We start from the raw sequence: 21164 nt of genomic DNA on the forward strand, positions 1-21164 counted from the left end.
CGGGGGGCAGTCAACTCACGGAGGTGTCCCATAGGGCAATTCTCCCACCCCATCCAGTGTCAAACGTGGTGGAAGTTTGATTGGAGTTCACCATCATCGTATGGCAACAAACAGACAGCAAGGACCTGGAAATTTGGAGAGGAGCAAGTGGTGGAGAAATTGGCTGATCAACTCCGGCAATACCAGTTCCACCAACCAGGTGGAAGAAAGGCACAGTTGGGTTCGTAAAGAAGTGCCGTATCTGGGAGGTTCCAAAGGTTCACCTTTCCCACAACTCACCGAGTGGGACGGGGCATTTTACTTGGCATCAGGGGCAGAACGCCCTCAATAAAGAGCAAGAGGAATCTAGAAGGGCTATAATCCAAGTTGAGAAAGAAGGATTCTTGTCTGGACCACGTCTGAGTTCTCTGGCAGTGCTCATGTCCACTCGAGTTCAGCCTGATCAATAGTGCAGAATGGATACAGGACTTGCCAAAAGGACACTGATGGAGACCTGGTAAAGGCAAGGCCATTGTTTGTGGAGTATGAGGTGCTGCAGTGATAGCAGCGCAGGAAGATGGACGTGTTGTGCACCAAACTGAATGAGGAACTGAGTCAGTGAGAGCGGTGATGAGGAGTTTGCAAGCTGAACTGGAAGTTGAGCCAAAGGTGTGCTTGCGTGCAGAGACAGCACAGCACAGTTGGCGGACCCTCTGCACGAGGGTTCGATGTGCTCGCAGAGTGCACGGTTTTTGTACTTGTTTTCATGGTTGCCTTTCGATCTGAATTGTGAGAACAGCTTTTCCGCACTGTGAGAACAACCTTCCGCAGACCTGGAGCAGATTCAAGCTGAAGAACAGCCTCCATTTAGGAAGCTGAAGAACAAAATGCCGAGGCTGCAAAACTTGTCGTCAAGTGAAGATAAGGAAGTCGAATAGATGTCCTGTTGTTGAAGATAAGGCAGCAAAACAGATGGCTCAACTCAGTGTAACATCAGTGGGAACAGGTTCGTTCTGCCCCCCTTGTAGGGCAAGAAATTCACAAGAATAATTACCAGCCTTCTTCCCCCGTGGTTTCCAGGAAGGCAGTGAGATGGTGAGGGGAGGACGTTCCTTCTCTTTCCTCTATGCCCAAACTCACCGCACAGTTACGAGATATTTTCCCTTCGCTTTGGTGTGGTATATTCCTCTTGATTTCTTTTATGTTGTGTTACATCACATTCCTTTACCATTGTGAGTAAAATAGTTTTCTCCTTATCTCAATCAGGTAACTCCTCCTTCTCACCTGCCTGATGACTTGCTGAGGACGAAGATGCAAGGATGGGAAGAGCCTAGCTCCTCCATGTCATGGACAGAAGTCTTCCTTTCCTTTCCTTTCCTTTCCTTCCTTTCCTTCTTCCTTTCCTTTCCTTTCCTTTCCTTCCTTTCTCCTTCCTTTCCTTTCCTTTCTTCCTTCCTTTCCTTCCTTCCTTTCCTCTTCCTTCCTTCCTCTCCTCCTCTCCCTCCTCTCCTCTCCTCTCCTCTCCTCTCCTCTTCCTTCCTCCTCTTCCTCTCCCTCCTCTCCTCTCCTCTCCTCCTCTCCTCTCCTTCCTCTCCTTCCTCTCCTCTCCTCTCCTCTCTCTCCCTCTCCCTCTCCTCTCCTCCCTCCCTCCCTCCCCCTCCCCTTCCCCTTCTCCCTCTCCCTCCCTCCCCTCCCCTCCCCTTCCCTCCCTCTCCTCCCTCCTCCCCTCCCCTCCCCTCCCCTCCCTCCCCTCCCCTCCCCTCCCCTCCCCTCCCCTTCCCTCCCCTCCCCTCCCCTGGCTGGGGGTCTAGCAGATACCCCATGCACAGGGACTGGGATTCCCAAGCTGGGTCTGGGGGCTCAAGGGGCAGACTGGCATTTGGGGTTGGCTGACACAGACACTCACCTGGAGCTGCTCGGCCTCTGGCCTTCTGGGAGGTGCACCTGCATCAAACATCGGAGGGGATAAATGCGCGTGCGATGGGGGGCACCGAGGGACATTTGGGGTGTGTATAGGGGATGGAAGGGGAGCTTGAAGACAATGGGGGGATCCCTAAGAGATGGAAGAAATGCAGCCCGTTCCCCACCATGGCTCTCATCTCTCCACACGCAGCGCCTGCGGGCAGTGCGGAGGAAGACCACAATGAGGACAAGGATGAAGACAAGGGCAGCAGCACAGCCCCTCACCACCGCCACCACCAGCTTCCTGTCCAACTGCTCCGTGCCACCTGCGACGTCCGGGGACAGGAGTGACATGCAGCCCTTGTTCATCACTGCTGGCAATGCCCCGCCTCTGGTGGAGCTGTGCAGAGAAATGGGGCTTTGTTGCTGAGAAGGCGTTCTGTCAGTCTGCGGCACTGCGCTCCCTGCAGCCGTGCTCATTCCCATGGAAATGAGCCGGAGATTTTTTTTTCAGACCAGTCCCCCATCCCTGTTGCCCACCAAGGCACTCAACACAGCCCAGGCGTGGGCCGGAGTTGTAGGCCCATGGCATTATGCTGTGGGGCTGCACCACCCCAAATCTATAGGGAAATACAGGGGAAAGGGTTCAGGATGTCCAGAGGAGGATGTGGGGTCTCCAAATCTTTGGGGTGAGCAACGAGAAGGGGTTTTGGAGTGCGTATGAGGGTGTGCATCTCCAAATCTATGGGGTGATCAATGGGGCTGGGCCCCACTTTGTGCCCCACATCTCCGGACGTCCTTTTTTTGTACATTTATCCCACCTTTGAAACTTCCCCCCACAACACAGCAGACGTCTGCGGTCACTCAGGAAATGCTGAATTTCCTCCAATGTCACCACAGCCCGATATGAACCCCCACCCTCCCCCCCCGCTTAGATGATTGCCCTGCTGGTCCCCACATTACACAACCCTGGGGAGCTCCCCAAAAAGTGGACCCTCACAGTTTTTTCTCCCCCAAAAATGTCTCCTCCGCCTCAAGTACTGTACCTTATCTTAGGGGGTAGATTTGGGTTCACTGGGATTGAGACTGGGGAATCCAGGATACACAACCAGAATGGCATTGACCACATTGGGCAGAAGATGAGCAAATCCCGTTGTTTTGGGTTCAGTGTGTTTGACCTTGGGGGATTTGGGTTAACCTATTGGCACTGACACCGACGTCCCAACACCTCCACTGCTGACATCGCCACTCCCCATTTCCCCCTTTCCCCTTTCCCAGGGCATGGCTTCACGGGTCCCCCCACCACACCAGTGAAAGAATCAGACCGAACCGACCTGTGAACCATCCATATGACCATCATCGTGACTCCTCTCTTCCTTTTCTACCCTATTAAATTAGTTTTTATTGCAACCAGTGAGTTCTGCATTTTCTTGGTTAGTTCTCACCCAGTGCACCAAGAGGGCGGTCAGTGAGTGAAGGGCTGTGTGGTGCTGAGCTGCTGCCAGCACTGCAGTCCTTGCGGTGCCCAACGTGGGGCCCGAAGGGCGCAGATCCCAGTGCACCAATGAAGCCATGTGTGCTATGTTTGGCGTCCCATGGGGGACAGCAGACGAGGCCACGTGCTGACAGAACTTTGTGGACAGTCTGTGACACTCGAGGGGTGATCACCTGAGTGGGACACACAAAGAGGGTCTGTGTGCAATGCTGTGTGTGTGTGTGTCAGCCAACAGGGGACAAAGCGGTGTCACCACAAATGGGGGAAATGCGTCACGAGGTGGAGATAGCACGTCATCCTGTCCCCAAGGGGAAATGAGATTGCCTCTCCGGCCACTCCCTGTCCCAGCTGCAGTCTCGTTGTCCCCAAGCTGCTGCAGCCTCATAGCACCAATGGCGCTGGCCCTCATCCTGGGTGAGTGACAATGGGGACGTGGTGCCACGGGGGTTGGTGGCCCTGTGTGGGACCAGGACCGTGTCCCTTGCAGGTTGGTGGCTGGTGGCAGCGAGCAGAGCACAGCAACGTGAGTATGGGGACAGGGGGAGAGTGGGGCCAGAGGGAGGGCAGCGTGGTCAGGGGGGCATCAGAGGGGCAGAGGAGGGTGTGCAGGGACAAGGCTGACTGCTGTCCCCTGTCCCAGTGCCCCCACCCTCCCTGTCACTGCATCCCAGCCAGGCGGTGCCCCTGGGGGACACTGTCACCTTAAGGTGCCGCCTGCCCCGCGTGCGAGCCTGGGTCCAGCTCTGGTTGAATGGAACTCTGAGGTCCGACAAGGAAAAAGACAAGGAGCAGGATACAGCTGAGTTCTCCTTTGCTGTCACAAAGCTGGAAGATGCGGGGACGTATCAGTGTCGGTACCAGGTGTCAGAGCCACTGTGGACATCAAATAAGAGTGAGCCCGTGGAGCTGGTGCTGACAGGTGAGGGTATTGGACACCATGGCTGGCTTGATCCCACAAGGCCAAGTCCCATCTCTTCTCCTCCCTGCACACAAACCGCAGCTTCACCCCCTCAGCATTTCCCTGAGCCCAGGGAACGTGTGGCAATGGGGACGGATGTCACCACCCAGTGCTGGAATGGGGGTTATGGTGGCACATTCCTCCTGCACAGAGTTAAATGCTTGGCCCCCGTCCGGCGTGAGGATCCCACTGGTGGGGCACGGCCACCTTCACCCACTCAGGGAGGAACGCTGCCTCTGCCAGCACCAATACATCATCCCACAACCCAAGGACCACAGCACAGAATTAGCCCGAGGCCCACATTTGCGTGCTCCCAGTGTCACCCGTGGGTGGAACTGTCCCTGCATCCCTGCCCTGTGATGGGGACACCCAAACACTCGCACCCCACAGGTGCCAAGGTGGCGTCCCATGGGAGCCTGGTGGTGGCGGTGGTGAGGGGCTGTGCTGCTGTCTTCGTCTTCAGCCTGGGCCTCTACTTCGTCCTCGATGCCCGCAGCCTCTGGACAAGCAGAGATAGGAGCCCTGGTGAGGAAGGGCTTAAAAGGTTTCCATCCCCTATCGATGCCCTCAAGTGTGCTCTGCCCGTCCTTTCACCCCCCTTTGATCCCTTACAGACCTTTATGCTATATCTTGAGACACACCCGTAACCCCCACTCTTCTCCTTCCCCTTTTTGATGCAGGTGTCACCCCTGAAACGCCCAAGTCAGTGCAGTTCCAGGTAAGTGTCTGGGTCAGTGGACCCCAAATCCCATCATCCCTCTTGGGGCCCGCACGGGACATCACTATGCAGACCCACACCCTTCCCATCAGGCCCACAAACGACCCCCAGCCTCACATGGCTTACTCTGACATTTATGTGCCCCACCTGTATCCAGCTCATGGGAAATCCAAACCTGCATTGCGGGGACCCTCAGCCCACAAACCTAAGTCCCCAGACCCACAGAAGCCCTCCAAGACTTAATCAGCCCCCTGAACATATAGGGACATACAACTTGAGTAGAGGGGCCCTAAATGCACCCACACCAAATCCCCATGACTAACCTATGGGGAACACAAAAAAGAGCCCCTGTATTCCCCCAGTCCCTAAATATATCCAGACCTTATGGGCACCCCAAAACCATAGCTGGGCCTCAAATATCCTCCTTGTGGACCCCAAATCTCATCACCCTCCCAGAACTGCAGACATTCTCATGATCACATCCTTACCTCATACCTCACATACCTACACCAGAGGCCCACCCTCCACCCACCCATCTTGGGGACCCCCGTGGTAGCACCCCACTCCTCTTTCTCCAGGTGACCCCCAGGGACAGCGAGGATCTGACCTACACCGAGATGCCAGCTGCCATCCCGTGCTCCCAGACTCCCAGTTCCCACACTGCCCCCAACCCCCCGTTATCTACACCACAGTGAGCACTGGGGAATTACCTGATGGGCCTCCCCAGGTCTCTCTTCCTTTTCGGTCTCAGTAAATAGATTTTATCTCCACCGATGAATTCTTCCTCATTTTCTCTTGTTCTCTCCCCACACCCACTGGGAGGGGGCCAGTGAGAATAAAAGCTGTGTGGTGCTGAGCTGCTGCTGTGTGACAGCACTGCAGTCCTTGTGGTCCCTCCCTCCCTCCATGAACAGGATGCGACACTCATGCAGTTCAGCTGTCAGATCCCCTCAGTGTGGGAAGGTCAGGAGGTGACCTCTCAGCTCTACCCCAGGAAGGCTCCATGCCAGGAGAGGTCCGAGCAGGGACAAGCCATGGCTGCCTGGGCAATGCCAGTGCTGGGCTGCTCCCCTGCTCCTGAGGAGCTGAAAAGGTGCACTGGGTGCCCTTCCCTACTGAGAACTGGTTGGGCTCAGGACCACCCAGTGTGTGCTGTGTTGGGAGCAGCACTGCTGACAGCCCAGGAGAGGCACCGCAGTCAACACCCAGCTGATGGAAGGCTGAACTCCTGGCAGGAACCACTGACAGCCCTGCAGAGCCAATTCCCTGCTGAACGGAATGCACTCAGCGACACTGTGTGGTGCTGTCAGATCCACCAGATCAGGAAATCATTCTGTGGCCTGAATTAGAATGACAGGAAGAAGGGATGGACTCCTCTCCTCTCCTCCCTCTCCTCTCCTCCCTCTCCTCTCCTCTCCTCCCTCCCTCGCTCCCACTTCCATCCCCCCCCATCGCCTCCGCACCCCTCTCTCCCTCCCTCCCTCCCCCTCACCTCCTCCCTCGCGCCCTCTCCTCCCTCTCCTCTCCTCCGCTCTCCTCACTTCCGCTCCCATCCCTCTCCACCCCCCATTCCACTCTCCTCCCCATCTCCTCCTCCGACCTCTCTCCTCATCCTCCTCCATCACTCTCCTCTCCCCCCATCTCTCCTCCACCCATCTCTCTTCACTCCATTCTCTATCCAGCTCCCACCTCCTCACCCCTCTCCCTATCCATCTCAGACCCCGTCTCCTCTCCACCTGTCTCCCTTCACCTCCATCTCCTGCCAGCTCCCTCTCCATCCGCTCCCCAGCCTCCTCCGCTTTCCTCCTCTCCTCCAGCTCCCTCTCCCATCTCCCCTCCCTCCTCTCCTCCGCTCACTCTCCTCCCTCTCCTCCTCACAGTCCTCCTCTCCCTCCACACCCTCCCCACACAACTTCCTCTCCCCTCCTTCTCCTGCACCCCCACTCTCCTCTCCTCCTCTCTCTCTCGCTCTCCATTTCTCCCCTCCTCCCTGCAACCCCCCATCACTCTCCGCTCTCCTCCCTCCTCCTCCTCCTCCCTCCCTCCTCCTCTCCTCCCCTCTCCTCCTCTCTCCTCTCCTCCGCTCTCCTCTCCTCCGCTCTCCTCTCCTCCGCTCTCTCTCTCCTCCGCTCTCCTCTCCTCCGCTCTCCTCTCCTCCGCTCTCCTCTCCTCCGCTCCCCTCTCCTCCCCTCCCCTCCCCTCTCCTCCGCTCTCCTCTCCTCCGCTCTCCTCTCCTCCGCTCTCCTCTCCTCCCCTCTCCTCTCCTCCCCTCTCCTCCTCTCTCTCTCCTCCCTCCCCTCCTCTCCTCTCTCCTCTCCTCCCCTCTCTCTCCTCTCCTCCCTCTCCTCTCCTCCCCTCTCCTCTCCTCCCCTCTCCTCTCTCTCCTCCTCTCTCCTCTCCTCCCCTCTCCTCTCCTCCCCTCTCCTCCTCTCTCCTCCTCTCTCCCTCTCCCTCCCCCTCTCCTCTCCTCCCCTCTCCTCTCCTCCGCTCTCCTCTCCTCCGCTCTCCTCTCCTCCGCTCTCCTCTCCTCCGCTCTCCCTCTCCCTCCTCCGCTCTCCTCTCCTCCGCTCCCCTCTCCTCCCCTCCCCTCCCCCTCCTCCTCTCCCTCCCTCTTCCTCCCTCTCCTCCCTCCCCTCTCCTCTCCTCTCCCTCCCCTCTCCTCCGCTCTCCTCTCCTCCGCTCTCCTCTCCTCCCGCTCTCTCCTCTCCTCCCCTCTCCTCTCCTCCCGCTCTCTCCTTCTCCTCCCTCCCCTCTCCTCCCTCCCCTCTCCCCTCTCCCTCCCCTCCCCTCTCCTCCCTCTCCTCTCCTCCCTCTCCTCTCCTCCCCTCTCCTCTCCTCCCCTCTCCTCTCCTCCCCTCTCCTCTCCTCCCTCTCCTCTCTCCCCTCTCCTCCTCTCTCCTCTCCTCCCCTCTCCTCCTCTCTCCTCTCCTCCCTCTCCTCTCCTCCCCTCTCCTCCTCCTCTCCTCCTCTCTCCTCTCCTCCCCTCTCCTCTCCTCCGCTCTCCTCTCCTCCTCTCTCCTCTCCTCCCCTCTCCTCCTCTCTCCTCTCTCTCCCCTCTCCTCCTCTCTCTCCCCTCTCTCTCCTCCTCTCTCCTCTCCTCTCCTCTCCTCCCCTCTCCTCTCCTCCCCTCTCCTCCGCTCTCCTCCCCTCCCCTCCGCTCCCTCCCCTCCCCTCTCCTCCGCTCCCCTCTCTCCTCCGCTCTCCTCTCCTCCACCCTGCCCCAAAAAACTTCCAGTCACCCCCCCAAAATCGCCATACAGTACCCAAAACTCTTCCCATCCACTCACATCCTCCACTCAGCGCCCAAATCTTCAGTCACTCTCAAGAAGTCTCCATCCAGTCCCTAAACACTGTCCAGCTCCAAAATCCCCTCACCACCCCAATATCCACATCCAGCCCCCAAATCTCCCCTCCGACCTCAGTATCTCCATCCATTCCACAAAATCTCCTTCCACCCCAAAAATTTCCAGCCACCCAGAAATGTCCATTCACTCCAAAATTCTCTATCCAGCTCCACAACCTCCATCCAGACCCCAAAGTCTCCTTCCAGACACTGAATCTCCATTCACCTCCAAAATCTCCATGCAGACCCCAAATCTCCATCCGGTCCCCAAAGCCTCCATCCAGCTTTTAAACTCTCCATCCAGCTCACAAACTCTCCAGCATTTCCCCTTTCATTACCGCAAGGGGGAAGTCAGCTCTCCTGCCCTTCCCCTCACAGCTGTTCCCACACACAGCCCTCCCACACACAAACTTCCTCATTCCCCCATTTCCTGGCAAAACCCCACAACCCCTCTGTCCTTTTCTGAACCAAAATGCATTTTCCCCCATCGCCAAAAATGAACAAACCCAACCCAAACTCTGCTCTTTAAACCCACAGACTGGTGTGAGCGTCAGGCAAGCTGTGTCCTGACACAGAAAGAACCTTGGTGGTAATTAAAAACAAAACAGCAAACATGATTGGGATGACCTCACAGCTGTGTCTCTGTCCTTCAGCCCTGACGTCAGTGCTGGGTGCTGTGAAATTATCAAGGATTTGCAGCATCACTGTCAGCACAATCCTGTGCCCAAGGGCTGGTTCAGAATCAGAATTCTCCTCCAGGAAAGTGGGATAAAACCCTCCAGAAATGGGAATTCTGCCCCTGAACCACGGTGGGCCGGGTGCTGGTTTGGGATGTGGAGCTGGAGATGCGCACACAGGAAGGGGACGTGTGAGTGCTGTAGGGACAGATGTGGCGCTGACGTGGGGCACATGGTAAGGACACACGGACACAGTGAGGCCACGGAGAGCGCAGGCACGGGGAGCACGTGTGCACCGTCCCTCTCGGTGGGTGTGGAGGGAGGTGAACCTTTCTCTGCCTCCTGAGTCGCAGCTCTCCCAGCCAGCAGGGACGCCCACCGCGATGGAGTCAGCCAAGGCTCAGAGCAGGAATACACATCCATTTACTGAGAGCTTTTCTTCAAAGCACCGCTTGGGAATGAAAAACTGTCCAATCCACAAAGTGCCGTTGGTCACCTCGTGCATTCTTTACCAGTCTCAGAAAACATGCTAAGGACACGCATGTGCCGTGTTGTGCACATCTACTGGTGTACACGTGTGATGTTGCACAGGCACAAAGGAACGGAGTTAATCATGGAGTGCACATCTGTGTACAGCTGCTGTGCACGTGTGACAGTGCACACATGTAACACATATGAACACATGCAGTGACACATGCATGCAGTGCACACGTGACAGTGAGCGCACACGACTCACTGCACTGTGCACGCTGGAGGTACACGTGTGCACACGACACACACGTGTTTGTGCACACGTATGGAGGCATCAGTGATGCTTCCCAACTGCTACCTGGGCGTAGATAACAGAGGGCTGGGGGTCAGCGGGGGGGTTGGGGGGCTGAGTGCTGGGGGTCACAGCTTGCAGCTCCATGTAGGTCAGACCCTCGCTGTCACTGGAAGGCACCTGGGGACACAGTGGGAAGGCAGAGTTTCACCATGGGGGTCCCCAGTTGGCTCCTGGAGAAACGCCCCACAAGTGATGTTTGGGGTTCTTCCTACAGGGTGTGAAAGTGCCCCACGGGGTCTGAGGGGTATTTAAGTTTTGGAGGGGCCAGGGGCATCTGAGGGCTCAGATTTGGGTGTCTCCACAGTGCGGATGTGGAGTTCCTCATGGTCTGGGTTTGGGGGGATGTGCTTCACATTGAGGCAAACCGTATGAGGCTGTGGATCCCCTGGGGTCCCCATGGACAGGGGTTGGGGCTCTAAATGGGATCAGGAGGTGTTCCAAGGGTCAGGCTGGGGTTTGGGGTCCCCTGACCCAGACGCTTACCTGGAACTCCATGTCCTCAGGCTTTTCTGCAGGGAAGGGGAATGGGGTGGGGCTACGGGGGGCTGAGGAGCCTTAGAGGGGATCTACCGAGAAATACAGACGTTTACACCCTTCCCCACCAGGGCTCTCATCTCTCCGTATCCGACGTCTGCGGGCAGCAAGGAGGAAGAGGACGACGAGGATGAGGATGAAGACAAAGGCAGCAGTGCAGCCCCCAGCCACTGCCAGCACCGGGTTCCCATGGGAACTGTCTGCAGCACCTGTGTGGTCCGGGTGTTTGGGTTATCACATCCCCAGCCACCACCTCTACAGGGACAGGAGGTGACGCAGCCACTCCTGGGCGGCACCAGGGGTACCCAAGTGGGGTTGAGACCCACCTGGGGGTGCAGGTGTGGGAGTCACCTCCAGAGTCACGTTATTGCCAAGGGGTGAGGACACAAAGGGGTAAGCCCAGGGGCGGTAGGAGCACCTGTAGGTGCCGCTGTCAGCCGGGGTCACCCCAAAGATGGTGAAGGTGGCTGTGCCCACCGCATGGAGGTGCTGGCGCTGGATGGGGGCTGAGCAGCCGTCCTTGTGCAGGAGGAAGGTGGCCCCGTAGTCCTTGTTCCAGCACTGGATGGTGACATTGGTCCCTATCTCCACACGTTCCTCAGGGCTCAGGGAAATGCTGGGAGGGGGCAAACCGCGATCTGCATGAACGGAGGGTACAGCAGTGGGACACGGTGCTGTTGGGAGCACCCAGTGCCATCTGCTGTCCCCAGTGCCCTCACCTGTCAGCACCAGCTCCACCGGATCGCTCTTCTCGGATGGCATTCCTGACCAAGACACCAGGTACTGACACTGATATGTACCTGCGTGCTCCCGATTTGTGCTCAAGAAGGAGAACTCTGCAGTGTCCTCCTCCACGTACTTGTAATGGCTGTATGTCCAATATCTTTCTTTGCACAGCCAGACCCAGGTAGCTGGACGGGGCAGGTGGCACCGCAGGGTGACATTGTCTCCCAGGGACACCCCCTGGCTGGGGTGCAGCGACAGGGAGGGTGGGGACACTGGGACAGGGGACAGCAGTCAGCCTTGTCCCTGCACACCCTCCTCTGCCCTTCTGATGGCCAGCTGACCACGCTCCCCTCCCTCTCCATCCGTTCTCCCCTTCTCCCTGTACTTACCTTGCTGTGCCCTGCTCGCTGCCACCAGCCACCAACCTGCAAGGGACACGGTCCTGGTCCCACACAGGGCCACCAACCCCCGTGGCACCACGTCCCCATTGTCACTCACCCAGGATGAGGGCCAGCGCCATTGGTGCCATGAGGCTGCAGCAGCTTGGGGACAGTGAGGCTGCAGTGGGGACAGGGAGTGGTGAGAGAAAGCATCTCTCACTTCCCCTTTTTCATCAGGATGTTGCAACGTCACCTCCTGACGTGACAAATTTAGTCCCCAAGGAGTGGCAATGTTTTGAACCTGATGGGTTGGCTCACGCACAGCAGCACAGAAGGTTCCGTTGGGGTGCCCCACACAAACAGTCAACCCTGGGATGTCACACAGCGTCCTCCAACTTCCACCGCCACATGACACCAGTGGGCTGTCTCCCTTGACTTGTGCTCTCCAACACGTCCAGCCAGCTGTCACCACATGCTTTGGGTACCGCACTCTGTCCTCACTGCGCAGAGTTTGTGTGGGCAAAGCTCGGTGCGGGGTGAAGCTGCATGAGGCTGAGGGGGACAACAGAGAGGGGTTTTGAAATGGATGAACAACAAAGGTAGGAGCAGCGAGACCATCGGTTCATGACTGGGTGAGAATGGACAGCTTCCAAACTGGGGCAGAGATGAAGCAGAGAGGTTTGGTGCCTTCTCTGCTGCTTTCTCCAACAGCAGCGATGGGCTCTGGGACCACAGGTGCCCTGAGATGAATGAGCGTGACTCAGCGCAGAGTCGGGGTTTCCCACGGGAACCCATGAGGGTGAAACTGGCACTGAAGGTCCAAATGCAATCAGCGATCCGAAGGAGAATCTCTGCGCTCTGATTGCTATGGAGGCATTGGCACTCTGACCGTTACATCTCTCGGTGCAGCTGAGCGATGCGACGAGAAGAAATGGAAATAAGCCTTGCAGTGCTGAGGAGCTTCAGGAGAGGAAAGGGAAGAGAAGAGAAGGAGGTGGAGTGCAGGGAAGGGAAAGAGAGAGACGGGCAGAGGAAGGGATGAGCGCTGTGGATGGCAGCGTTGGTTCAGCCAAAGGGGGGTGGGTGTCCTCGCTCTGTGAGTGTGCCCATCCCAAAGCTGCCAAGTCTGGCAGTGCTGCAGTCCCAGAGCTGCTCCCCAGCATCCCTTTGTGCCCGCTGGGCTGATTGGTGCCACGGCAGCGCACGTGTTGGGGACAATGGTGAGCGACACCGCCCGTGACCTCCCACACACCGTGCTGCCCACAGCCATCCTGCCTCAGGGCACAGCTCAGGGCTGTTTCTGAATCGGGTTTTCACCACAAATGAAACCAGAAACACACAGAGAAGACAAAAAGGGAAGAGAGAAATAACGGTGATTTAATTATAGAGATCTGAATAGATAGAAACCGGTGATGCACAACGCAACTGCTCACCGCACACCGCCTCCAGCAGTGGTTTCTCTCTGCCAGGAAGCTCCTCAGAGCTCACCTGATGCCATATGGTGGGGGAGATCCCTTTGGCACTGCAGGTCAGCTGTCCCGGTTCTGTCCCCTCCCAGCTCCTGGTGCCCCCAGCCCCTCGCTGGCGGCACAGAGCGAGAAGCTGAGAAACAGAGCCATCCTTGCCTCTGTCAGCACTGCTCACTGCAGTCTCCGGCTCCGGATCTCTCTCTACCACTCTCAGAGTTCTGCTTATGAGCCCCTGGGAAGGGGGTGCAGGAGGGTTGTTCTCACGCCGGCGCAGATCATAATATCCGATAATATCTGATATCTCAATCTCACTGATTTTCCTCAACCCTTCTGCCTTTTTCTTCTCTCTCTTCATTCTCCTCCTGTCCTCTTACTCACCATGCTGTGCTCTGCTCGTTGCCACCAGCCACCAACCTGCAAGGGACACGGTCCTGGTCTCACACAGGGCCACCAACCCCCGTGGCACCATGTCCCCATTGTCACTCACCCAGGATGAGGGCCAGCGCCATTGGTGCCATGAGGCTGCAGCAGCTTGGGGACAGCGAGACTGCAGCTGGGGCAGGGAGTGTCAGGATATACACTTTCTTTTCCCCTTGGGACAGGATGCCATGACATCACCTCCTTGTGTGGTTTTTGTGGTTCCCATGTTGTGGTGGCCCAGATGGAAACCGTTGGGATGCCCCACACACGCTGTCACTCCTCCCGTGTCTCACGCTGTCACAAAAAGGCTGCCAGTGTGTGTCCTCGCATGGGATGCCATGGGATGCCAAACAGTCTGTGGGTATCTAATGGGGATGTAATAAATAAAGGGGCAGACTTTGGGATTTGGTGTTCACGGAGGATGTTAAGGTGCTGGAGTGGCATAGGGAAGGGTTTGGGTGTTGCAGAGGAGCATTCCGCAAATTGGTTGGACTGGGAAGTGTTCGGAGTACAGCAGTGGGGATTTAAGGGTATTGGATTTGAGAGAATATGGGGAATGGGTGTTGGAACAGAACATCAGGGAGTCCCAAGAAGGGGATTTGGGGTCATTCAATTCTGTACCATAACAACGAGGCAGTGGTGGCGGAAGGGGCCATCAGCGGGGTTCCTCAAGAGCTCACCCTGGAGCAGACAAAGAGGTGCTGGGAGGCACTGGAGGCACCATGGGTCTGGGGCGGAAGGTTTGCAGCTTGCAGCTGAACATATGTCAGACCCTCGCTGTGTCATTAAGAGAGCTGATAAGGAGTTTGCAAGCTGAACTGCAAGTCGAGCCAAAGGTGTGCTTGCAGGCAGACACAGCACAGTTGGCAGAACCATCTGCGTGAGGCTTCTGTGAGAGATCATCAATCACAGATAGCAGCTGCTGACCTGGAGGGGGAGGATGTGGTGGCTGAGTGTGTCAGCCCAGCGATGGAACAGGAGCTAGGAAGTGGTCTGCTACTGCCCATGGCAGGAAATGGGAGATAGAAAATCAAGACGTGATGATAAAGCCGCCCCTCAAACGCCCCATTCAGCCTTTCATTAAAACAGAACATCAAAAGGAGGATGGGCAACGCCTGGGGATGACCACAAAACAGACCTCCTTGCCATCGAGCTGGAAGGAATCTCGCTAGAGAAACTGATTCCAAATGTGTGTGGAGAGTCTCCTGAGGCAGTGGCGCTGGCACTGGGCTTAGTGAGGATGAGGAGCAAAGTTATTGCTGTCTGGGTGTCCTGCTGACTATGGAAGGAGAGCAAAGCTCTCTGTGGTCTCTGACTCAGAGGGCGGCACATTGGGCTGCACCGAGAGCAGCGTGACCAGCAGGTCGAGGGAGGTGATTCTGCCCCTCTGCTCTGCTCTCCTGGACCCCACCTGGAATACTGCCTCCAATTTGGGCTCCCCAACACCAGAAGGACATTGCGCTGCAGGAGCACGTCCAGAGGAGGGCCACCAAGATGACCAGAGGGCTGGAGCCCTATGGGGCAACGCTGCTAATAGGGAATGGATATTGGAAGTCAGAGGAACAAATGATAACTCAAGAGATGGAGATAAAAGTGATTTACTAGGCCAAAAAGCGAGACAGAAATAACAGCAGTGATAATATTAAGCACGGAAATGTTACAATTGCTCATCAGCCACCATCCTACACTCAAACCAGGACAGCAGGGGAAGCTGGGGGCACTTGGAGGGGCTACTGGTGATGTATAGGGGATGGAACGTGGGGGAGGGGAAACTATGGGGATGTATATAGAAGGGCTGGATGGGCACAGTTGTGAAGGTCTCACAAGGCTGGTGGTGGGGTTGAGGAGTGGACTGGGAAGAATCTGGGTTTCTAAAGGAATGGTGGTGGGGTTTTGAGGTGGATTTGGGGATCTGATAAAATGTTAAGTTACTGGAGGGGGGATAAGGAAGGATTATGAGGTTAGAGATGAGGACTTGGCGGGATTGGGAAGGAATTTGGGATTCACCAGTGAGAATGTGGGGTGCCAGTGTGTGTTGGAATATCTGGGGGAGATCAGGAGGGGGTTGAGGCAAGGGATGAGCAAATGGGGATTTTGAGTGATTGGGAAGTATTTGTGGTGCACCAGTGAGAATTGGAGAGCGATAGAATTTGGGGATTTGGGGAGTCTGCAGGGTGAACAGAGCTCCATAGAGCCCCTAGCAGGAAATGTTCCCCTCAGTGCACCGTAACAACGAGGCACTGTGGGAGGCATCAGCAGAGTTCTCCAGCACCCATCTCAATGCAGACAATGGGGTTTGGAGGTCACAGCTCAATATATGTCAGACCCTTCCTGTGGCTGAGGGGCATCTGAGCTACAAAAGGAAGAGTGGGGAGCCACCATGGGGGTCCTCAATCTGGTTGAGGTGGGGAAACGTAATGCGCATAAAGTTTGCGTTTGTGTCCTAAAAGATGAGTTCAGGGGGTTTGGTGTATGTATATTTGGGGTTCATCAAATGGGGATCTGCATGGGTGGTTTTTTGGCAGTCCCTTTAGTCTGTCTGGAGGTGCTCAGGATGCAGGGTTGGGAGTGCTGTGGGTAGCATAGATTGCATTTGGCATGGATCAGAATCTGGGGTTCTCTACAGATGTAGTTTGGGAGTGCCATTGCTAGGTTTGGTGTCTCCTTGGGATCTTTGGAGTGAATATTAGCATTTGTGGGTCCCCATGATGTAGATTTGGGGTTCCATAAATCTCGATTCTTACTGGGAGGTGCACATAATGTCAGGGTAACCACATGAACTGTGGGTCCGTTAGGGTTCACATGGGCAGGTAATAAGGTTCTGGTATGGGATTTGAGGGGGGAGTTTGGGATGGAGGGTCCCTGGTCCCAGACGCTGACCTGCAACTGCATGGCCTTGGGGATATGAGAGTAGGCACCTGCCTCCAAATGGAGAGTGGAGCTGGGTGGGAGTTACTGGGGTGTCCCGAGGTAGGTGGAGTGGGGATGGATAGAAGATGGAACCGACAGCAGAGGAGAGTAATGGGGATTTATAGAGGGTAGAAGAGAAGGTGGAGGAGACTTGAGGATATGTATATGGGATCAAAGCACAGGCAGGAGGCATTTGGGATCAGAATCAGAGATGAAATCTATTTCACTTTTTCCCCTGCAGGGCTCCCATCTCTCCGTACCCAGAGGTTACGGGCACTGAGGACAAAGAAGACGCCGAGGCTGAAGACGAGGGCAGCAGCACAGACCCTCAAGACCGCCAGCACCAGGTTCCCATGGGACTCTCCCATTGGGTGCTGTGTGGTCTGGCTGTTTGGGTGTTCCCAGCTCCAGCCACCACCTGCATAGGAAGAGGATGCAGGGACACTGTCAAGCGTGGATGAAGCCGGGGACACCCAATTGTGGATCTCGGACCTACCTGGGAGTGCAGGTGTGGGTGTCACCTCCAGTGTCACACTTTCCCCAAGGGGGGAGGACAGAAAGGGGTAGCCCTTGGGGTGGTAGGAGCACCTATAGGTGCCGGTGTCAGCTGGAGTCACCCCAAAGAGGGTGAAGGTGGCCGTGCCCCCACCATCAGGGTCCTGCTGCTGGATAGGGGCCGAGTGCCCGTCTTTGTGCAGGAAGGTGGCCCCTTGGTACGAGTTCCTGCATCGGATGGTGATGTTGGCCCCCATCCCCACACGTCCCGTGGGGCTCACGGAAATGCCAGGTGGGGAGAAGCAGTGATCTGCATGATGGGAGAGAAAATGGATGGGACTTGGGCCTATGAGGACAGCTCAGGAATCCCTCGGACCCCAGTGCACTCACCTGTAACCACCAGCTCCACAGGGTCACTCTTCTCTGACGTCTCTGCTGGCTCAGACGCCCGGTACTGGCACCGATACGTCCCTGTGTGCACCCACTTTGTGACAGCAAAGGAGAACACGGCCATGTCCTGAACGTCGTACTTCTTCATGCAGGGGGTGAAACCTCCTTCCTGGCAGAGCTGGACCCAGGCAGCTGGCCGGGGCAGGTGGCAGCGCAGGGTGACGTTGTCCCCCACTTCTATCCCCTGGCTGGGTGCAGTGACAGGGAAGGTCGGGGCACTGGGACAGGGGACAGCAGTCAGCCTTGTCCTTGCACATCCTTCTGTGCCCCTTCTGATGGCCAGCTGACCACGCTCCCCTCCCTCCCTCCCCATTCTCCCCCTGTCCCCATACTCACGTTGCAGTGCCCTGCTCGCAGCCACCAGCCACCAACCTGCAAGGGACACGGTCCTGGTCCCACACAGGGCCACCAACCCCCGTGGCACCACGTCCCCATTGTCACTCACCCAGGATGAGGGCCAGCGCCATTGGTGCCATGAGGCTGCAGCAGCTTGGGGACAGCGAGACTGCAGTGGGGACAGGGAGTGGCCGGAGATCCCCTTGCTAGATCCACGGATACAGGACTTGGCAACAGAACATGGATGTAGAGCTGGTGAAGCAGAGGGTGTTGTTTGTGGAGCTTTCGATGCTGCTCTGATAGCAACGCAGAAAAGTTGATGTGTTGTGGGCCGAAGGGAAGGAGGAACTGAGTCACCAAGAGAGGTGATAAGGAGTTTGCAATCTCAGCTATAAGTCAAGGGAAAGCAGTGGTTGCAAGCAGTGATAGCTCAGCACAGTTTGCAGAACCGTCTGCATGATGCTCCTGTGAGAGAGCGTCAAATACAGACAGCAGTTGGTGACTTGGAGGGGTGGATGTGGTGAAGGAGTGCAGCAGCCCAGGGTGGGAACGAGAGGGAGTTGTGAGGAATCAGCATCACGAGATGAGGATAAAGCTGCCCCTCGCCTTCTCCATCTCATTACCTCTGAACACCAACACGAGGATGAAGGACCCACCGGGATGATCACAAAGAGACCCCGTACAGCAGCACCGAGCTGGCCAAGCTGCAGGGAGAATCTGGCAGGGTGTGAGAGAACCTGAGAGCGAGTGTGCGTGGGGAGTGTCCTGAACAGGTGGTGCTGGCACTGGGCTTAGGGAGGATGAGGAGCAAGGGTGAGGAAAGGGCTGATTTGTTATATTATAAAAGTTGAGCAGAAACAATGGGAAAGATGTGGGGTACCTCAAGCGTAACCCAAGGAGCCTGCTGATTGGTGCAAGGAGCCACATCCTAGAAAGTGAACGAGTTGAAGTCGGAATACTTCCTCAAACTACACCGGGGTCAGAAGCACACTGCAAGGAAGACAGACCACCGTCATCCCCATGAGCACCAGGATGACCACCAGGAGGCACCACACACGTGTAGAAGCATTAATTAGGGGTGGAGCTGAGGGCGCAGAATGGGTGTGGAATATTGTCATGAATACCTTGAGGCAACTGCAATAACCACCCCTTTCCTTGGAAATACTATGAATGTGCATGTGTTCATTTAATAGATATAGAAGCTTACGTGCTTACGTTGGGCAGGTTGGGAGGGGCTGCACCCCTGCATCCAGCATATGTCTGCAGTGCTGAATAAACATACCTGCTTAAAACTTCCCTTTCCTCCCTTCCCCTTCCCCTTCCCCGTTTATATATTGAGCACATGTGATGCTGGACACACAAGTAATTCACACGAACACAAGCATGGGTGGGTTTGGGGCTGAGATTTGGGGTCTCCAGGGGTCAGACTCTGGAGAACGTGGGGGTGTTGGGGGCTTCATTACTCAGTTTGAGGGTGCCTGTGGGGTCTGGAGGTTGTTTAGGGCTTGGTGGGCACCAGGGTGTCTGGGAATTTAAATGTGGGTCTTAGGGAGCCCCCTTGGTACCCATTGGATGTTTTCCATGGGCTGAATTTGGGGGTGCACATAAAGTTGGACCAAGGCATATGGGGCTGGGGGTCTTGCAGATTCCCCATGGGCAGGGACTGGGGTTCCCGAGTTGAGTCTGGGGGCTCAAGGGCAGATTGGCTTTTGGGGTTGGCTGACACAGACACTCACCTGGAGCTGCTCGGCCTCTGGCCTTCTGGGGGGGTGCACCTGCATCAAACAGTGGAGGGGATAAATCTGAGTTCTATGGGGGGGCACCGAGGAACATTTGGGGTTTGTATCGGGGATGGATGGGGAAGCAGAAGACAGTAGGTGGAATCTATAAGAGATGGAAGAAACGTAACCCGTTTCCCACCATGGCTCTCATCTCTCCACATCTGGCATCTGCGGGCAGTGAGGAGGAAGAAGACGATTGGGATGAGGATGAAGACAAGGGCAGCAGCACAGCCCCCCACCACTGCCACCACCGGGTTCCTGTCCGACTGCACCTCAGCACCTGTGGGGTCCAGGTGTAATCTGGGTGTCTCCATCCCAAGAAATCATCCCCATGGGGAGGGGATACAGTGTCACTGCCACCCATGGGTGATATTGGGGACGTGTAAATGGGGGACATGGACGTACCTGGGTGGGCAGGTGTGGGTGTCACATCCACTGTCACGTTGTCCCCACGGGGTGAGGACAGTAAGGGGAAGTAGCCCTTGATGAGGTAGGAGCACCTGTAGGTGCCGGAATCAGCTGGGGTCACCCGAAAGAGGGTGAAGGTGGCTGTGCTCCCATCATCCGGGTCCCTGTGCTGGAGAGGGGCCGAGTGCCCATCCTTGTGCAGGAGGAAAGTGGCCCCATAATCCTTGTTCCAGCAGCGGATGGTGATGTTGGTCCTCATCCCCACGTGTCCCCGGGGCTCAGGGAAATGCTGGGTGGGGGGAAGCTGTGATCTGTGTTCATGAATGGGACAGTGGTGGGACGCAGCCATGTGGACACAGCACAGAGCCACCCGCTGTCCCCACTGTACTCAACTGTCAGCACCAAATGCTCAGGGTCACTCTTCTCTGACGTCTTCAACTCCTTCAGCACCTGATACTGGCACCGGTACGTCCCTGCATGTTCCCAATTTGTGGTGATGTAAAAGTCAACCACAATCTGCATCTCATACTTGACCATGCAGGAAGTCAGACGCTGATCCTGGCAGAGCCAGACCCTGGTAGCCAGCTGGGGCAGGTGGCACTGCAGGGTGACAGTGTCCCCCAGGGACACCCCTGACTGGGGTGCAGCGACAGGGAGGGTGGGGGCACTGGGACAGGGGACAGCAGTCAGCCTTGTCCCTGCACACCCTCCTCTGCCCTTCTGATGGCCCCCTGATTACCCTCCCCTCCCTCTCTCCCCATTCTCCTCCCCATCCTCATACTCACGTTGCTGTGCTCTGCTCGCTGCCTCCAGCCACCAACCTGCAAGGGACACGGTCCTGGTCCCACACAGGGCCACCAACCCCCGTGGCACCACGTCCCCATTGTCACTCACCTACAATGAGGGCCAGCGCCATTGGTGCCATGAGGCAGGAGCAGCTTGGGGACAGCGAGACTGCAGTGGGGAAAGGGAGTGGCATTGAGCTGCTGTCAGTTCCCCTTTTGGGACAGGATGGTGTGATGTCACCTCCTGATGTGGCAATCACTGCCCAAATGGGAAGTGGCACTTTGGGGCCCCCAGTAATGTCGCACACATGGAGCTGTGCAAGTAGTCCCTGTTGGTTTGTCCTTTGCAGTTTGTCATCACTCGGGTGTCACACACTGTCCCAAAAGTTCTGCCAGCATGTGGCCCTGCACGTTGTCCCCCATAGGATGCCAAACACAGCACATGGCTCCCATGGGATGTCACACAAGGTCACCAACACGTCCAGCCAGCTGTCACCACGCACTTTGGGTACCACACTGTGTCCCCACTGTGCTTTCCTCTGCCATCCCCACTGGGGACAGCATCGGGGACC

The 21164-nt window shown here is 56.6% G+C and overlaps 4 protein-coding genes across 11 annotated transcripts; 1 reads left to right on the forward strand and 3 right to left on the reverse strand.

The window, feature by feature from the left end:
* The first annotated feature begins 3374 nt into the window (after positions 1-3374).
* LOC100541750 (paired immunoglobulin-like receptor B) lies at positions 3375-5754 on the forward strand. Of its 3 annotated transcripts, XM_085214702.1 has the most exons (5): positions 3380-3790; positions 3864-3899; positions 4017-4295; positions 5015-5052; positions 5631-5754. In XM_085214702.1, the coding sequence occupies exons 1-5, from the start codon at positions 3583-3585 to the stop codon at positions 5745-5747; spliced, it is 678 nt and encodes a 225-aa protein (XP_085070828.1). In that variant the 5' UTR covers positions 3380-3582; the 3' UTR covers positions 5748-5754. The 3 variants fall into 3 exon arrangements, with proteins under 3 accessions (XP_085070830.1, XP_085070829.1, XP_085070828.1); XM_085214704.1 differs by having other exon boundaries at positions 3375-3899; positions 4202-4295; XM_085214703.1 differs by having other exon boundaries at positions 3378-3899; positions 4052-4295.
* Positions 5755-9887: 4133 nt separating this feature from the next.
* LOC104917196 (osteoclast-associated immunoglobulin-like receptor) lies at positions 9888-14900 on the reverse strand. 6 transcript variants are annotated; one of them, XM_085214693.1, is made up of 6 exons: positions 13495-14900; positions 11548-11583; positions 11152-11430; positions 10759-11048; positions 10382-10641; positions 9888-10015 (listed from the first exon to the last, which is right to left on the reverse strand). In XM_085214693.1, the coding sequence occupies exons 1-5, from the start codon at positions 13620-13622 to the stop codon at positions 10454-10456; spliced, it is 921 nt and encodes a 306-aa protein (XP_085070819.1). In that variant the 5' UTR covers positions 13623-14900; the 3' UTR covers positions 9888-10015; positions 10382-10453. The 6 variants fall into 6 exon arrangements, with proteins under 6 accessions (XP_085070819.1, XP_085070820.1, XP_085070821.1 ...); XM_085214694.1 differs by lacking the exon at positions 13495-14900 and adding an exon at positions 11657-11800; XM_085214695.1 differs by lacking the exon at positions 13495-14900 and adding an exon at positions 11657-11783 and having other exon boundaries at positions 10759-11070.
* A 109-nt stretch (positions 14901-15009) lies between these two features.
* On the reverse strand, positions 15010-18499 carry LOC100541291 (T-cell-interacting, activating receptor on myeloid cells protein 1). Its single transcript, XM_031557757.2, is given in 6 exon segments — positions 15010-16755; positions 16834-17142; positions 17223-17471; positions 17474-17500; positions 17619-17654; positions 17728-18499. Coding segments are annotated over 6 exon segments (852 nt in total). The 5' UTR covers positions 17759-18499; the 3' UTR covers positions 15010-16555.
* LOC100541445 (leukocyte immunoglobulin-like receptor subfamily B member 5) lies at positions 17748-20472 on the reverse strand. Its single transcript, XM_085214700.1, is given in 6 exon segments — positions 17748-17870; positions 18499-18608; positions 19355-19393; positions 19539-19679; positions 19805-20074; positions 20077-20472. Coding segments are annotated over 5 exon segments (729 nt in total). The 5' UTR covers positions 20345-20472; the 3' UTR covers positions 17748-17870; positions 18499-18597.
* Positions 20473-21164: the final 692 nt, after the last annotated feature.

This window comes from Meleagris gallopavo, chromosome 33 (assembly GCF_905368555.1).
Source record: "Meleagris gallopavo chromosome 33, MGAL_WU_HG_1.1, whole genome shotgun sequence".
NCBI lineage: Eukaryota > Metazoa > Chordata > Aves > Galliformes > Phasianidae > Meleagris > Meleagris gallopavo.

Bases quoted from the DNA above. Each gene is read 5' to 3' on its own strand.
- LOC100541750 (XM_085214702.1), top strand. From the start codon at position 3,583: ATGCTGTGTGTGTGTGTGTCAGCCAACAGGGGACAAAGCGGTGTCACC. The intron at 3,791-3,863 runs GTGAGTGACAAT...TGTCCCTTGCAG, and splicing joins GGCGCTGGCCCTCATCCTGG to GTTGGTGGCTGGTGGCAGCG. The intron at 4,296-5,014 runs GTGAGGGTATTG...TTTTTGATGCAG, and splicing joins CGTGGAGCTGGTGCTGACAG to GTGTCACCCCTGAAACGCCC.
- LOC104917196 (XM_085214691.1), bottom strand. From the start codon at position 11,687: ATGGCACCAATGGCGCTGGCCCTCATCCTGG. The intron at 11,584-11,656 runs GTGAGTGACAAT...TGTCCCTTGCAG, and splicing joins GGCGCTGGCCCTCATCCTGG to GTTGGTGGCTGGTGGCAGCG. The intron at 10,642-10,758 runs GTGGGTCTCAAC...CGGACCACACAG, and splicing joins TCCCACACCTGCACCCCCAG to GTGCTGCAGACAGTTCCCAT.